General features: G+C 40.1%; 2 protein-coding genes across 3 annotated transcripts in view; one reads left to right on the top strand and one right to left on the bottom strand.

Moving 5' to 3' along the window:
- The window catches only part of LOC148030637 (uncharacterized), a 62,370-nt gene extending 59,750 nt beyond the window's left edge, over window positions 1–2,620 (top strand). Inside the window, exons 4-8 of the mRNA XM_087686976.1 lie at window positions 175–249; window positions 514–607; window positions 755–862; window positions 985–1,186; window positions 1,282–2,620. Of these exons, the coding sequence (XP_087543102.1) occupies window positions 175–249; window positions 514–607; window positions 755–862; window positions 985–1,186; window positions 1,282–2,254 (1,452 nt within the window). The 3' untranslated portion in view covers window positions 2,255–2,620. The remainder of the gene's footprint in view (window positions 1–174; window positions 250–513; window positions 608–754; window positions 863–984; window positions 1,187–1,281) is intronic.
- Window positions 2,621–11,019: 8,399 nt separating this feature from the next.
- LOC148030636 (uncharacterized) overlaps window positions 11,020–18,049 on the bottom strand; it is a 121,395-nt gene continuing 114,365 nt past the window's right edge. The window contains exon 4 of one of the 2 annotated variants that reach the window (XM_087686974.1): window positions 11,020–11,261. In XM_087686974.1, coding sequence (XP_087543100.1) covers window positions 11,205–11,261 — 57 coding nt within the window. In that variant the 3' untranslated portion in view covers window positions 11,020–11,204. Of the gene's footprint in view, window positions 11,262–12,512; window positions 13,060–18,049 lie in introns of those variants that run through there. The other variant, XM_087686973.1, reaches the window with a different exon arrangement.

The raw sequence follows: 18,049 nt of genomic DNA, 5'->3' as shown, positions 1-18,049 counted from the left end.
TTCATTAAGCTCTAGGATTGGCTTGAATTTTATCCTCCAATACAAAGCATTTACATATCACAAGCAATCTCATTTTTCACCTCCTTATTCTGTTTCTTTAAAGATACATTTTTCTACATATTGTAATTGTGATAGCTAGCGCATTATTGATGAACTTCAAAGGAAATTTGACAGGTGGTTGGGACAAGGCTGTCGTTGAGCTATGCAATGCACTCAGAGGAAGTCCGTGAACCAACAGACTTTGACAAGGTATATTTCTTGAAATATCATGCTTGAAAAACTGTTATAAGAAAGTCATTTCAATAAATCAGATTCAAACATGTGTCTGGTAGGACTAGTTATGGCGTCTGCTGTACCATCAGCTCTTAATGCTTGTTTAAATTTCACCATGGGCACTCAAATAATGCTGCAACTTTCACTCCATTTATCAAGTGCTGTATAAAATAGCATGCATGTTTGACTGGAGAACAAACTGCCTTGGAGGTTCATGCAAGTGCATCCAATGTCTGGCAGGTTGAAGACTTAAAGTTGGAGTCTAATAATTGTGAAGAGTGTGGACCTAAATTGGAATTAAGCAATGGTGTTTTGTTCTTGAAAGGAAGAGCAGGTCTAAAACCCATCAAACCTTTGAAACGGGACAGATAACTGTCTTTTGATAAACTATTGAGCCCCAATGTAACCTTGTTTTGATAGTCATAGATGGATCATTTTTCAGTGATGAGATGCTTGACATAAGCATGTTATGTCTGTGCAGGAGAGCTTGTAAGCTCCATTGTAACTTTGAAAAATACAGGCTCCACTTGCCTATATTACAATTGGTTATGGCAACCTGCTGAAGCGTTGGTAGAAGCCTCAAAGAAGGGTGAGATTTCAGTCGAGGTTTTGGTTTTTTGCTATTTACTTATTCGTCCCAAACAAGTGAAACCATTGCAGTAGATTAGTCTCCCTGTATGAGCTAACAAGTAGTTATCAGGGTTATGCCAGGTCCACAGACACAAAATTTCCACATTTTTCCAGAGTTTGGCAGTATTACACCTGGAGAGACCATACAATTTTTCATTGGTTTTAGATCGGGGTCTGCTGGAACATTCATTGAATCATGGAGGTTGTGTTCAGCTCCACAATCTTCAACTGGTATGGAGCAACTGATTCTGCGAGGAATGGCTGTCTCAGAAGATATCAACAGGTTGTCCTTTGGAGTGTTCAATTCAACTTACTTGTTTTGTACATCAGTTTTGGCATCCTAAATGTGAGACGTATTGATTCTTTCTCTTTTTACAGAATTAGTCGTAAACTTCTACAAGATGACCTTGACAAACGGCAGTGTGGTCGTGGTATTAATGAAGTGATTGATAGAATCCTTATTGATGCAACTAGTCGAGCTGGGGACAGTTTTGGAAAGCAGCAACAATTTATTTTATCAGATGACAACTTTACTTTCCTCACAGCTAACAAGTCATTTTCCCCCCCAATATACTTTAGTCCAATGATGTATGACCAGTTCAAGGAACTAACTGCTGAATTACCTGCCCTATTGGACATCAATGCTTCAGAAAGAGAAACAACAGGAGAAAATGCACCAGATAGTATCCTAACTCCCAACCTTGTACCATCCTGGGAAGATTCTGGGTGTCAACTCTTGGGATGGGTGGACAAAGTGACTGATGAACGACAGAAAGAGAAGGTAATGCAAATAGGCACAAGCCTGGTGGAATTGGCTGGGATACCACCTCACCCATCGTCTGTCCTGCATACTGCAATGCACAAGGCACTTGGAAGCATTCTGCATGGGATTGTAGATCTTATAGAAGAAACAAAGTATGGGTTGGTTGAGACCACTATTGAAGATGTGGATGTGGCAGATGGCAATGATAAGATGAAAGGAGACATGACAGAAAGAATCGAGCAAGACTTGGCAAAGAAAACTATACAGCAAGGTACATTCTTTAGCACTGAGAGCCCATCAGTTGAATCTAGTGGGGTGGTTGAAAACCAAGAGGAGCTTAAGGATGCATATAATGGGGTGGTTGAAAACCAACAAGGACTCAAGGATGCAGATAAAGCTAGACATGCTGTAAAGGTGCTATTGCGAAAAGGGGTAGAGAATTTCTTTAGTGAAGTTGAAAGTGCAGTTGTGAACCTGGCTCGTGCCATTCAAAGAAAGATGGAAAAACTTGCTGCACATGGTGATATAGAGTCAGAGGCTTGGCTTGCTCTTTGGTTACAAAGGTTGACAAATGCGTTGTACCACTGAGGAAAGATCCATAAAGAATTTGACAAATGCTCTTTGGTTACAAAGCTGAGCTTCAAAAATACAAAAAGACTAATCTTAGCTGAATGCAAGCATATGCTACCATGTCGTGTGCACATTGCTACGTGTACAAGATCAATTCTCTAGTCATTCCTAAACATTTATACGAGAAATTCAATGAACAATGATCCATGTTGCTTTGATTCCCTCGTGAGTTATCAATAAACTAGTTTAAGCCAACTATATTTTTCAACCTTTGTACTCAAGATCTCATAATGCTCCAATGATATATAAGAGATTAAGGCGCTTAGGGGTCAATGAGAAAATTGAGGATTTTCCTGCACTAGATGATTAATGGAGCTCCATCAAATAGTGAGCATATTAGAGACTATTTCATTGTTCATTTTTTATGAAATAATGTTTAAGGGAAATGCACTTCAGTTGAGAGAAGCAACAACCTTGCCTTCACAATTCTAGTTAGCTTGTTAGTTGAAGGAAGACATCTCAGTATCCCTCTTGAGAGTGGTATGCTACAAGTATTGGTGTTTATACCTCTTACCACGGGTTCTTGGAAAATTGAGAGCTTTTAGACAAACTCTTAGCCTACATAGGAGCATAGTGAAAAAGCAAGAGTATAACACAACACAAAAGCTAAGCATACTATTACAAAGTTTAAGAATGTCGAAATGAGTGTGAACAAAGGGTAGACTTAGTTGAAGTTTTGTGCAACTGTTTAAACACATGTCAAATGGTTTGTAGTCCCCTTGGGCGTGTAGTGACTTACTAGTGGTTAGGTACTTTAAGCTTACCCTCTTAACATTTCAAGGAACAAAGGGGCATTTTATGAGACCAAAGTCAAGCTTTTTGAATGGGGCAATGCATGTTGCCATCCATTCATTGACCTTTAACCATATCATCACAATCTAATTGGTTGCGTCGCATAAAATATTCTTGCTTGACAAGGTCCATGGCTCTTCATTTAGTCACTAGTTGGTTGGGTTCAACTAACTAAATGGCATGACCAAACCTCAAGCTTTGCTATACTTTTTACTTGTTCAATTGATTGTATACATGGTTACAATCAATAATGAGTGAGTCTTTATAGCGACTTTTACTTTTAACTCGTTCGATTGGTTGTATGCATGATTGCAATCAATAGTGATATTTATAAATATGTAGCTATCCCATTACAACATATTTAAGGATGCATTCATACATAACTTAATAGCAATTTTTAGTTTTTACTCGTTCAATTGGTTGTATGCATGATTGCAATCGATGGTGATATTTGTAAATACTTGGCTATCCCATTCTGGTATACAACATATTTAAGGATGCATTCATACATAACACAAGAACTCTCATTTAAGAAGATTGAGAATCTATATTACTGATTTCTCTTAAAGACCTACCATAACTTGTTTAGGTGTTCTTTTGGACAATAAATTATGCAATATTTGATTTGCCAATTGTATGGATTCTCTTGTAAAAGACTGACAAATTAGTGATGTCACAAATGGCTTGACACTCTTTTTAGCTCACATTCATGAGCTTGAATATTTAGAGTGTTTGTGTATCTTGCTTCAAAGAAATGTTGGATGAAAAAGTCTTTAAGTGGATCAAAGTCATTTTTCTGAAGGGGTTCTAAGCATAACCCACAAGCTTGTGCATGAGAGAAAAGCAATGGTGGGATGCAAGGTAGAAGCTATGGAGTGCAAAAAGATTGAGAGAGATAAGAACATAAGAGAGTTATGTATCCTTAATTTATATTATCTTCACTTATATATGGTTGCATAGTGTGAACATGAACAGGTGCATGACAACCTTATGAAAAGGCCTTAAAAGGCAAGCTTTATCAGAAAAAGAGGGTGGTGAAGGACGTGGAAGCTCCCAGAGATGGCAAAGGGGATGACTCGATAGTAAAGGAGAGAGCCCGAGAGCAGTTGGAGGCGATATTTGATGATTGGGGGGGTGCTGTGCCAGACACGACCGGGGGACTGGAAGACTACTCTGGAGAGGGTCTCCTATAAGGAGGTCGGGAGAGCAATGGCTCGGCGGCCATTCCGGTCGATGATAAGAACAAAGGACCGCCCGCCTCTCGACCCGCTCGCTCCCTGTACTCGTAACGATGTGCTATGGCTGCGGATGGTACAGACGATACAGTCTCAGATGTCCAAAAAGAAGCTCGTTGCATGTTCTTTAATCGGGGAGCAAGAAGGGAAATGGCTCCGACATAGCAGACTGCAGTTGTCGCTCCATTAGAGAAAGGCGGGCATTTCAGTCATTAAGACCTCATGCAAGTAGAATTGCTTTCAAGTCCAGAGCAGATTCTCCAGATGCAGCAAAACGTCTGTGCGGTGTTGTGCCACCCTACTGATTTTATGAAATCCTCCATCGTTTGATGCTCGAGCTTTTCTAGTCCTTAGAAAAGATCGAGATCTATATTGGTTTTATTTGAGTCATATGTTTAGAGAGGAGCTTTCTCTTATCCATCTTCAATGAGTAAGGGATACTACCTTGAGTTGGAAGACCAAAGAACATTTCTTAGGGAGTGAAGAATTCTTGCATGTGGCCTCTCACGGTTGCTAATAATCTATTCACTTTTAGAAGTTTGAGGAAAAATAAGGCATCCATAAATTGTTACTTAAAAAGGTGAAGAGGAGAGAGTTGTCTCCTTAAACCTTTAGTTTTCTTGTTGTTGGTCTTGCAGAGTAAGGATCAAGTCTACCCAACTTTGAACACTAGGCCACTAAAGCCCACCAAAACAGTCCTTAGTACCTCTCAACTTTGCATGCTTCTATGGTTTTCCCCAACAACCAAGTGCGTGTCAATGCTAGACAATTGATAGGAGACTATAATATTTGTATATTAGGTTCCCCATTTTTGAGGTCGATCCTTGTGGGGTTGAGGTGGAACTTTCCTTGCAAGGTTGATATATTCAAGTAGTTTACAATAACTACGAATGTTCATATTTTCTAACGAGTTTCGGACAATAGTAATTGCGATTACTTCTTGATGGGCTACTAAAATACATGCTATCAATATTCGTTTAGGTAAGCGCGTTACACACACCTTGTGCTTATTCAACAAGCTACCATGTGCTTTTGGGTTGAAGTACATGATCCAATTTGTATCAAAAAGCAAACTAAAACCTTGCTATCATACAGGATTTTAGCTTTCAGTGGCTTCTCAAATGTATTCAAAGTGGGCAATAGAGCCCCAAATCCAAGCTATAATGGCTCTTCCAATATATACATATATTTTGAGTTGATTATATGAATATTTGTATTAGATCTAGTTGTTTTAATAGCTAGAGGGCTTTGTTGTGGAAGGAAATAAATATGGATTAAAACAAGATCCTAGTAAGGGTAGTATCATAAGTTCAATGCCTTCATTAGGTCTGGTAACCTTATAATCATGGTATACTATGTGGATGACATGCTAATTACTGGAAAGTAACTCATGGATGTGGATGCACTGAAGAAAAGGTTGCACGAAATCTTTAATATTGGTCACATTCTGAACATGTAGATTATGTGGGATAAAGACATGAAGATTCTCTATCTATCTCAAAAGGAGTACATTGAAAAGGTATTGGAGCCTTTCAATGAAAAGAGAGAAGGCTATTAGTGTTTGAATACCTCTATATTTTAAACTAAGCCAAGAGGAAAACATAAAGTCAATAAGTACAAAATTGAAATGGCCAAGGTATCTTATGGATCGGTTGTTGGAAATGTGAGAATGCACAATGAAAGAGAAACATGAACACAGAGAGCAGCAGAGAGAGAGAGAGAGCGGAGAGAGAGAGAGAGAGGAAGCAAAGAATGAATAAAGAATATTGCCCTAATTGAAAAAGAATGTTGATACAATGATGATGGGCTAAACTATCCCTACATGCAAACCAAAGCATCAATGAGAGCACTAGATCATGTTGATGACGATGGCAGTACCAAGCACGAAGAGTCGGTGCGTCAAAGTGTGCACCTACAAAAGGAAGACTGAAGACTAAAGAGTATTTGTGTCTGCCAAGTGGGGGACTGGCTATAAATAGCCAAAACACCAAAAAAATGGCCAACATGCTCATAGGGCCATAAATGCTAGTCATTAAAGGAAAAAACACCAAAAAATTAAGGGTGACCCCGCAAAAGTCCCAGATAACAATGACAATGCCAACATGTGTAGACACATTGTTGAAAGTAGTGACTGGCCTAGGAATGCACACAAGAAGTCGATAAATTTAAAAAATGCACCTAAACTATTAGAGCTCCTATGTCTCTCTTAGACTCTAACAAGAGCTCACAACCAAGAGATGAAAAACTTTGACATAGCTAGCACAGGCAAGCTACCACCCCCTCTCAGATCCTGGGACTGTCTGAAGACCCAACAACCTCATGTGATGAAGCATACTGGCCTTGGGCAAAGGCTTCGTGAACACATCCACCACATTGTCCTCCATGGAATAGTAGGCCACCGCTAGCTCGAAATCTAGAATCCGCTCTCGAGCATAGTGGTATTGAACCTGACTGTGCTTTGTGTGAGCATGAAACACAAGGTCCTTCGCCAGAGCTAGAGCACTTTGGTTATCCGCTTCACGTAGCTTCATAAGTCCAAGCTAAGGAAAGCCCATCTTTGCCAACATGCGACAAAGCCAAACTGCCTCCATAGCTATAGAACATAAGGCACAATACTTTGTCTTTGTAGAAGAAAGGGCCACAGTAGGCTGCTGCTTATTGCTCCACGAGATAACTCCCAATCCAAGGAAGAAGGCACAACTTGTAGTGAACTATCATGAATCCACATCACCTGTCCAGACAGAATCACTCCAACCAGAGAGAGTAAATCCCTCTCCATACATGATCCCATAGAATCAAGTCCCTTGTAAATGACAAAGAATGCACTAGGTTGCTCTCCAATGCTCCTGAGTGGAAGTCTGCATGAAAGAAGACAATAATGCCATAACAAAAGAAACATCGTACTGAGTGTGAATAAGCCAAATGAGGGAGCTAACATGACACTTGCAAGAGGTGGCATCTAGAAGAGGAGCTTCGACTGCCAAAAGCTTGGATTGTAGGTCCATGGAGCAAGAAATAGGCCTGATAATTAGTCATACCAAACTCAAAGAGAAACTTGAAAATGTACTTGTGCTGTGAAACAAAAATGCCATGTGTTCCGCAATTTGTAGACATGGTCCTTCTTCCCTTGCACAAGAAAACTTAGAGGCTAAGAAACATAAATCTCCTCATCAAGGACACCATTCAAGAAGGTAAACTTAATGTCCATCTGATAAACAAGCCAGCGGTGATGGGCTGCAAGAGCCAAAATAAGCTAAATAGTAGGCATCCTAGCTATAGGTGCAAAAGTCTCAAAATAGTCCAAATCTACCCTCTGAGCAAAACCCTTGGCAACAAGGCTAGTTTTGTGCTTGTCCAAGGAGCCATTTGCAAGCTACTTAGTCTTATAGCCCCACTTTACACCTATCACCTTCCGCTTCGAGAGATGCAAGATCAATCCCCAAGTTTGATTATACTCGATAGAATTGATCTCCTCATCATATATGGCTTGATGCCAAATATCCTATATAAGAGCCACCTCAACTGTAGTAGACTCACTTGCATGAAAAATCTATGACATAAGAGCATAGTTCACACAAAGTGAACTATTCCGTTGGGTTTGTAAGCAAGTTGATTTGCGTGGACCTGGAGTAGTAGTAGAAATGTGAGAAACACCTAAATCCTGCATGAGCAATCGGTACCAACAACAGACCCCAATAGGCTCATCCTATTTTGCGAGGGAGACTAAGTAGTCTCCGACCTATAATCCACATGCCTGGGGTAAGGACTCCCTCTCACCAAGGAAAGATAAATCCTCCTCATCGAAAGAAGGCTCCCCCTCTAAAGGCTAATCAGCCCTAGAAGACTCCAAGGAGGAGGTTGAAGGGATGGAAGTATACGACGAAGAAGAAGTGGTAGTTGCATCCCTCAAAGGAGGTGGTAGGCAAAGCTTGAGTAGAGGGTGGAGGACCTGAAGATGAGGAAGGGGCACGAAGAGGCAACTTGAAAGGAATGAGAGGGACTTAGGGTGGGAGATGCTCTGTTCGATGACAAAGAATCGCCCAGAATAGAACCATCAATAAGATCCTCGAAGGCCAAAGCCTCATCGAGATCACATCCCTGCTCACCTCAAGCTTATGTGTCGTCCAGTCGTAGAGTCAATAGCCCTTCATAGTAGTATTGTAGCCCACTAAAATGAGCTTCTTGAACTTCAAGTCAAGCTTCATCTTCCTCTTCTTCTTGTCCATCTGGACAAATGCATCACATCTAAAGATGCGAAAGTGAGACGTGGAAGGCTTTCGACCAAATAAAGCCGCATAGGGAGTCATGTCCTATAACATGAAAGTTGGGGAATAGTTGTAGATGTAAACAACAATAGCCACCATCTCACCCCAAAGGATATGAGGAAGATCCCAATGCTCCAACATTAGTTGATGGGCCATCTCTAGCATGGTTTGATTCGCATGCTCTGCTACACCATTCTTTGAAGGTATGTTCGGATGGATATACTCCACCCAAATGCCATGATTCCTACAAAACTAAAAAAAGAGGTTAGAAGTAGACTCTCCACCATGATCCGCTTATACATCACAAACTTTGAAAGTAGGCTGTTTGCACAAACACCTTTCACTCATAGAAACATGAGTATGCCTCGCTCTTGTACTTCAAAAAATAAGGCCACACATAACAACTAAAGTCGTCTACAATCAATATGAGATACTTGGCCTTCCCAAGGGAGGCCATGCCTATAGGGCCGCAAAGGTCAGTGTGAACCAACTCAAGCAAGGAAGTAGCCCTTCTAGTGGCAGCCTGGGGATATGGCTACGTATGTTGCTTGCCTGTCAAATGGTTAAGACACAAAGTGTGAATAGGAGGGAAGTCAAAAAGTCCCTCAACCATCTTCTTTCGAGAAGCCCGTTGTATAGCGTCAAAATTGAGATGACCATAATGAGCATGCCAAAGCAACCCAAGCTCGTGGAAAGACGTCGCGGCTAAGGCTATGAGCATATAAAGCCTATCCTCCTAGGATCCTATCTAAAGAACGACACTTGTAGAAGCATCCTCCACTGTCATTGTATCCTATGTAAATACCATGCAAGTACCAAGCCATGTGAGACCATGAATAGACAATAGGTTAAAACCTAAATCTAATACATAGAGAATTTTAACTAAAGAAGATTGTCTGTTTGGCAACAAAGGAATAGTCCCCACTCCTCAAAAGAATTGTAGAGTTATCACCAATGGTGAGTGTGCCCTCTCTAGGACTCAGATCCTAAAGCCAATCCTGTCTATAGATCATGTGAGAAGAGGCACCACTATCACAACGAGCCAAGGCTTCTCCTAAGCAGAAGAACCAAGAATTGTATCCTCCTCGGCAAATATATACACAAAGACAAACTTTGTCATCATGAGAGCAGCGTTCAAATCCTTCTCCTTTAGCTTCAAATGGGGTAATTTTTGCCAAAACTTCTCTTTAAGATAAGTACCCTTCCCACAATGTGGGCACTTGGGCTTCTTCTCATCCTTCTTGTCCTTGGCTTGTGCCTTCTTCTTCTTTCCTCCCCCTATCCTTGCAACAAACGCCTGGACGCAGCCAAAACCACTGGCCCAACCTCTCTGAGTCGCTCATCATGCTTGAAGACAAGCAGTGAAAGCTCATCCCATAAGAGTGTCTCGTGGATTCTCGATGTAATAAGGTTGATGTAGAAGACATTGAACCTAGGAGATGGCAGCTGAGTCAAAAGGATCATAGCCATGTCTTCAAAGGATATCATCCAACCAAGAGTGGCAAGCTCATCTCTCATGTCCTCCATCTTTGTGATGTGATTCTTCATAGAGGATGGATCATCAAGACTGAGCATCTACAACTTCTTCTCAAGGGAAATCTTGTGAGTAAATGTCTTTGTGTTGATACAAAAACATAAGCTTCTTCCATTTTTTTACTGCAGTCATCAACCTTTGAATATACACAATGATAGAATCCTATAAACTCATAAAGAGAAAGGATTGAGCTCAAAAGTTAAGCCAATTCCACAAGGCTACACAGTCCATAAAAGTCCCATTTGTTGAATCCTCCTTAGGACGAGCGATGGAATATGAAACAAGGGCCCAAAAAGATTGAAGGTGTCAAGTATGCACTCCACCTTATACGACCACAACAAATAGTTCAAACCATCGAGATTGTCTTCTTTAGGTAATGAAGGTAAGACACACATCTATACCGATGAAATCAAGGATGACATTTTCATTGAGGATGAAGTCTTTTGTGAAAGATGGATAGAAGGCGGACGGGTGTAAATGGGGGACTCCTCTTACCGACTATGATTGCAATAATTGCATCTTTAGTTAAAAGAATATCTAGAAAGAAGCTCCTCCTTTGAGTCATCAAAGCTCGTGAACTGATAAGAAATCTTTGATCCTCCAATCATGAAATTTGTGTTTATCAAACAAACAATTGTCGTTGTCACCAGGAAGCTGTCACTTGCACCAAGACGCTATCACATGCACCAAGGAGAGATCACGTGCAAAATGTAAATTTGCATTTTCTACAAAACTCCAAAAGCTCAAACCACTTGATGACTAGACAATCGCCTAGTCCTAGACCACCTCTACAAGTTGTAAATGCAATAAACATAAACTGAGAATGTGTGTTTTGAAGTTTTAGATTGCTCCTCCATGATGATGAAAACCTACTCTTTTGCAAGAAATCTCCAAACTATGTCCTCACTTAAGTTATGGTACCATACAAGAGTGTGCAATGGAAGAGAGATGAATACAGAGAGAAGCAAAGAGAGAGAAAGAGAAAGCAAAGGATGAAGAAAAAATATTGCATTGACTAAAGAAGAATGTTGATATAATGATGGACTGGTTGCAAGGACTAAAGCGTCACTAAGGGCACTAGATCACACTAATGATGATAGCAATACCAAGCATGGAAGTCGAAGTGTCAAAGTGCGCACCTGCAAAAGAAAGATTGAAGACTAAAAAGTGTAAGTTTACCAAGTGGGTGGGACTGGCTATAAATAGCCAAATCACCAAAAAATGATCAACTTGCTTTTATGGAAACCATAAATATTGATCAACCAACATTTAATGATGATCATTGAAGAAATAAATATCAAAAAAATTAAACATAATACCAAAAAGTCCTAGATGACAATAATAATGTCCATGAGGTATAAATAGATTGTGAAAAGTGATAGCTAGTCTAAGAATATACACACAAAGCTGACAAATAAAGAAAATGCATCTAAACTACCAAAGCTCCTATATATCCATCAAACTCTAACAAGAGCTCACAACCAAGAGATGACAAACTAACATAACTAACATAGGTAAGCTAAGAAAAACTTAATATGCACTATGCTTACCACATGTCCAAAAATTGTGTATTCAATGGAAGTGGTTAGCAAGTTTATGACAAACCCTAGCAAGAAACATTGGGATGCAAGGAATAGTATCATTAGATCCTTAAATGTCTTTAGAGTTATGTACATATGCTTCGAAAGGATGAATGCATTTGTTCCTTTGGTGTGCAAATGCTGATTTTGCATATAAAAAGAAACAAAAATATAGAAATGTGTAGTTAAGGGCCTCAATGAAAATCACTATTAGTGGTGAAGAATTCTTGAAAATTAAATCATGAATATCAATAAAGTGCACATGAGAGAAAAAATGCACCATTAACCTTTATCTATGTGTATATGTCCTTTTGAAAATGAGGATATATACATCTAACCCACCATATCTTTGTGCGTGTGCGTAAATGTGTAGTGTGTATGTGTAATATATATACCTAATGATGCTCTTGATATGCAAATCATGGCTTAAGGTGTGAAGCAAACTCCATTCTTGTAACATCACATAGAGTGTGGCCTAAGCACATAATGCCTAGTTGTATGTTATTTTAGATGATAATATATTATTTCCAATTTATTATTTTGCCAAAAGATCTAAGAAGCCAATGCTTTGAAAAATGAAGATAATTAGAACAATCTCGAGACTACTAACATTTAAACTTATCTGATGACTTGTATAAAGAACACCGTATTGATTATCATGACACTACATGTATGTTTGCTAGTAAAAGACATAATAGCACTAGTAATATAGCACACATTTCAAATATCACTTAATTATTAAAGTTGAATATTTAACCAATTATGAGAGGCCGTGCCTTAGTAACACATAGTATACATGTGAATGTGGAAAAAAACAAAATCACCTTAGGTTTATTTTTGAAGTGTGAATCATACATATGGGAGAAGGAACTAAAAGCGAATGAGAAAAATGTCATGGTAACAAGCCCACTATAGAGTGAATGCTTGTGTTCGAACATCATTGATCTTTGAATGAGATGGTATCCTTGACCACTAAAATATTCATGGGTGTTCTAATGAACTACACTTTGTATTATGGCCTTAAATTTAATGACTTGATGCTTTAATTGAGCATTGTTTCTTTTTTCATATGAAGGATGACAATTTAGCTTCCCTCATGATGCATACAATGCACTTTCATGGGCATTTTATTTGTAAAAATATTGCACTCAACCCCTTCACCCTAATAAGCAAGACATTTTCCTTTTCCCTCTCCATTTCATTGGAGCAAACAATATTTTACATAATGCTTATTATTTTGTAATACCACCACCTTCAACCCCTATGTGCATGGCATGTCCTTAGTTGAACTCAATATTGTGAGTATTGGATCAAGTTTTGAAATGCTTGCCTTCAAAGGTAAAACATGTTTACAAACCTACAATAAGATGCCAAAACTTAGTTAGGTGCCACTAGTTAGACATGAGTTTGTAGCCTAATTTGAAGTTGATGGTAAATTCTACCATTTTCGAGAATGAGAAAACAAATGGGTCAACAACAAAGCTTGACCATTCAATTTTATATTTGTTGAGAGGAATTAATTCCATTCATTGACAAGTTCAAACTTAGGGTCTATACTTGATATATGACACAATGTGAAGTAAACCATAGTGGTGTTTTTAATATTCTCCTTATTTAAGGTCTAACCCAATTAACTTTAGACTCGCAAATCTAAACATAACTCTTCAAAAATGCCACGTGATGAAGTTTTTTCACAAGATGGAGCAAAGATGGCATAAAGGGACTTAAAATGGCATTAAATAAATTTCTAAGATTTTCAACATATGTTCTTGAAATTATATTCTCTCTCTCTCTCTCTCTCTCTCTCAAGGTGAATGCATGTTAACTTGTTACAAAATAGCATGTCCATCAACAATGTTGGTTAGCTAAATTTGGCTATGTTACCTGGATCTACAATGATCTATAATGCATAAGTTTCTCTCATGCTACATGTAATTGGAGAACTTTTGAATAAAGAATCTTGATATATAATATTTGACAAATTATGATTTGATTTGTAAAATTTTTGTTGTGGTAAAGGCCAACTGTCTACCCATGTACAATACTTTCCCATCAACCAAATACCAATAGATAGATGTATTATTATTTATTCATTTGGATAGTATAGAATAAGGAATGCTATAGCTTGAGCATTCCACCGAGACTATGTGCCCTCTCACCCTTGCCTCTGATTCTTTGCTACTTCCATTCCTTCAAGTGGTATTAGAGCTACAACAGCCCAAGCCTCACCTACACATACCTAGGCATAGTTTGGACATGCTACAAATATAGGATGATCCACTCCAACATTCTCAAATCATCCAAAAATATCCTCATGAAGTCTACAATGTAAAGACTCAATTTTTTTGCCATGCCACACTGAAAAGATGCATGTGCATTCTTTAGTTCAAACCACATGATTGTGTATATAAAGACTTCCTAGTTGTGACGAATGTTGACTTGGGCTGATCCTCTTGAACCAACAGGACCTGAATCTTGTATTTGCTAAATCTATTAAAAAAGGAATACATGTCACAAGCTACAACTTCATCTAGTATGCTATCCAAGTATGGCAACAAGAACAGGTAAGGAATTGTAACCTCATCCATTTTCTGGTAATCATATCCAAAGTTTCTTGTTCTTCTTGGGGACAATTTGTTTCAGAAAATCCATTCAAGTTTGTCCACTAGAGAAATGAATTCACCCCAAAGCAGCCGATCCAGCTCATCCTTCAACAATTTGGCCATGTGGGGACTCATCAGATATTTTAGCATTCGGATCAACACTGCATCAGGCTTCAAGGGGATTCAGTATTGGTAAAACTGTGGATCAAGCACTTCCATGTTGAAGTAATCTCAAGCAAAAAAATCCTTCAACTCCTAGAGCAATGCAATGGGCTGCTCCCTCAAAGTTGGTTCCAAAGCAGCACTCTTTACTAGCTTAGACTCCCCTTCTCCCGAATAGATTGTGACCACTTCATCCTCTTTTGCACTAATGATCTTTTGTATCTACCACTCAGATGCCTGCCACTGGTTGGCTTCTACTACATTGGAAGCTGCTGAGGCCACAGCCTCTGGGTCCTTCCCCACATCGGAATATCTTCCAGCTTTTGAACATACTTCATGCCAACTAGACCCACGTTTGAATCCTTCCTCAAGTACTGTTGGCTGATTTGAAATACATCCACCAAACATACATAGACCAAATCAGCATTGGCTGCCAAAAATACTTCTTCATTGTCCTCCAAGCCTTCCACCATGTTGACTGCTGCTGCAATGACAGGTCTGAAGGTAGGAGGTGGAGGTGCAACCTTTATCAAGGAGAACTTAATCTTATGATGTCCACGACAGATTGTCAAATAATCAACTTAATTTCAAAATTCATTGTCTAAAATACCAGGCTTCTATGTTGCTTCTTTGCTGTTCAAACTTCAGCAAGAGAGTTTATGACCTAGCACTGTGGCTGCTAGCTCAGCTCCTCTGAATTATTTGCATTGTTCCTACTGCCACCATACAACCAAGAAATCAGGCTGTGATCACCTTACTGAGAAAAATTTGCCCGCAGTGCTATACACCATGCTCAGAACTACCATTCTATTGAACCCAAACAAATGTGATAAATCATAACTGCCCTTGCACAATCTCAAGACTCTCAGCAAATGGGAGCTTCGGCAGCAGCTCATTCACATTGGGGTTGCCATGCCTGTTTTTCACTCTACAAGGCAGAAAAACTTCAGCAATTTACCCTCTACCATGTCTTCTTTCTCCCATCCCCCGCAACCACCACAAAAGGCCTTGTATATATGTATTCAATTTGCATTTAGCTATAGCACTTGACTTCATTGTACTTCCAAGTAATATAATTAGCCACATCTTTTTATGCCCCAAAAAAAAAGTGAAGCAAAATTATCACATATAGACCTCAATTCAACTGTAAATTAGAACGAAAAGAATACAGAAGGGAATCAGAATGCTCCTACTCCAGACATTACCATTCATTGGCACCAAGCCCTATTGCCCCTGGCGGTATTTCTTCAATCTTCCTGTAACTCAGAAGATACAATTGAGCTTCAGAACTGTCCAAATCTGGGATTACTTCAAACCAATGAGAAACTCTACATCTAAAAATGAATGATTTAGTTTCTTCCATGGGATAAATCCACTGAATGCCTACAATGGGGAGTGTCTCCTCCAAATAATAGTTGAGAGAACTGGCAAGACCCACACATAGCCGAATGCCTACAGGTTGGGGGTGCCTCCTCCAGATAATAGTCAAGAAAGAAGAAAGAAAAGAAAGAGAGGTGTATTAATGTCTACAAGAGGCCAAATCAGCCTATGAGACAAAAGTAGATACATCTGAAATTCCAGGAACTGTCGTGTTTCCTAAGTACAATAAAGAAACTGTAACATAAAGAGAGACATCTAGCTAGAAAACAACAAACAACTGAAAATACTAAAACAACACTAGGGGTCTAATACAATGTGAAACTGATATGGGTATCAGTGTCATCCCAAGATATCTCTCATGGGTCTATCCAACATGGATAAGCCAAAGCGTCAGCATAGAGATGCTCAATGACATGCCAATATTGTTTGTATCCTCTTGTGGTGCCTCGAGAGGGGACATGGACCAGCGGGCTGTGGGCAGCATTCTCTGCATCTCTCCGTGGTGCTATCTCAGGTCCTTGTGGTGGAGCCACAAGTAGATGTGGGGTATGCTCTGAGTTATCAAGTGTAGCTGCCACTCAAAAGTCAGTAAGGGTGCAGTGTCATGAACCCCCAAGGTGCCTCTGTCAAGAAAGCGGGCAAGAGCCACACTGGCATTTCCCTATGCGCAAATAGGATGGCTCACAAGCTGAATGAACAGCATACCTCGATCCCACTAGGACCCTCCTCCTCAGCGACCCTTGTCAAAATGACTAAGTGACGAGAGATAGTAGGGTTTGCGAGGGAAAACATAGTGTGTGTATGGCAAACACTCACAGAGAAAAGTAACACAAAAGATCATGAAAGATGAATCATGCTGATGAAGTGAATTTGATACAAGGGTGTTATACACAAAGGAAGCCTTGGAGTGCAGAAAGACTGCCGAATAAGTCTCTAAGTCTGCAAATGCAAGATGAGAAGGTGTTGCCTAGAGTAGGGAGATTGCCATCGAAGGGTAAGGAGCCTTTGAATCTGAAATCGCATGGATGAAGAGTGGTACCTACGAGCAGGGAGACAACCAATGAAGCCTCCATCTGCAAACACAAGCCTGATGAGGTGACGCCAACTGCTGGGAGTGACGCCAAGTGGTGAGGATGAGCCAGATGCTGAAAACGCAGATGAAGACAATCTTTGGGAGTGAAACGCCAGCTGTGGAATGACGTCAAAAGGATGGGAAGCAGCCAAGAACCAAACGCAAGGTGCAACTACCTCTAATGAAGGTGACCCCTGTTGGAGAGAGACGCCAGATGGTGAGGAACCTCCTTGGCAGCCAAACGCAAGAAGGTGAAGCTGCTAGAAGGGTGGAGAATGACGCCAGATAGGGTGGATGCTGACGCCAAGAGAGTGTGGACTCCAAACACAAGGTGTAGGAGCATAGAAGATACTATCGCCAACAATGGAGGATGGACGCCAGCTAAAGAGAAGCACACTCCCACCATAAACGTGGCAAGTGGAGATGAAGGTTGGCACTAGGAGAGTGTGGAGATGGTGGTAGGAGAGGAGAGAGAGAGAGATGATGGAAGAGAGAGTGTTAGAAGACTAACGAAAAGAGAGCAGGAGTGACGGACTGAAGGATCAGCCATAAGGAATAAATGAGAGAGTGGCCTATAAATAGGCACAGTCAGTCTAGGGTGGCACCCCTTTTTGGGGCTGCAAACCCTAAACGCAAAACGTAAAAAATGCAAACTGTGGGTGAAGGGTTTCTTAACAACCCTACCAAGGAGGACCAACCAAATGTTGGAGTGGGCAAGTGCCCACTAAACTTACACAAACACACTGTATTAACATAGATGTCCAATTAAGTAATGCACCCAAAGGACTTGAACCCACAACCTCATGCTTATGAGTTTATGTGCTAACCACTAGGCTATCACCTTTGGGACCCAAGGGTTCCTAATCACACACACTTCAGCTTCAAAAACTCTTCTAGCAAGCTTTCTCTCTACCCATTCTCAAAATGTCCAAGCCCTGCTCTTACAAAGAGCCAAAATCACTAACTGCAGCAACCACAAGCCAATGGAGCAGGAGATAGAAACATCAAACAACAATTAGCAGCCATACCAATGGCATGTAGGCTCCAAATGCCAACATGATAGCCCTAGATGGCAGCACGCATTCACCAGTTGAAAATGCGCACCCACCAAGCAACAATGTATGATGACT

The sequence above is a fragment of the Lygodium microphyllum genome, chromosome 10 (genome assembly GCF_053477565.2).
Source record: "Lygodium microphyllum isolate KBCC chromosome 10, Lygodium_microphyllum_v1.1.10, whole genome shotgun sequence".
Taxonomy (NCBI): Eukaryota; Viridiplantae; Streptophyta; class Polypodiopsida; order Schizaeales; family Lygodiaceae; genus Lygodium; species Lygodium microphyllum.
This window is presented reverse-complemented; position numbering and strand designations above follow the sequence as displayed.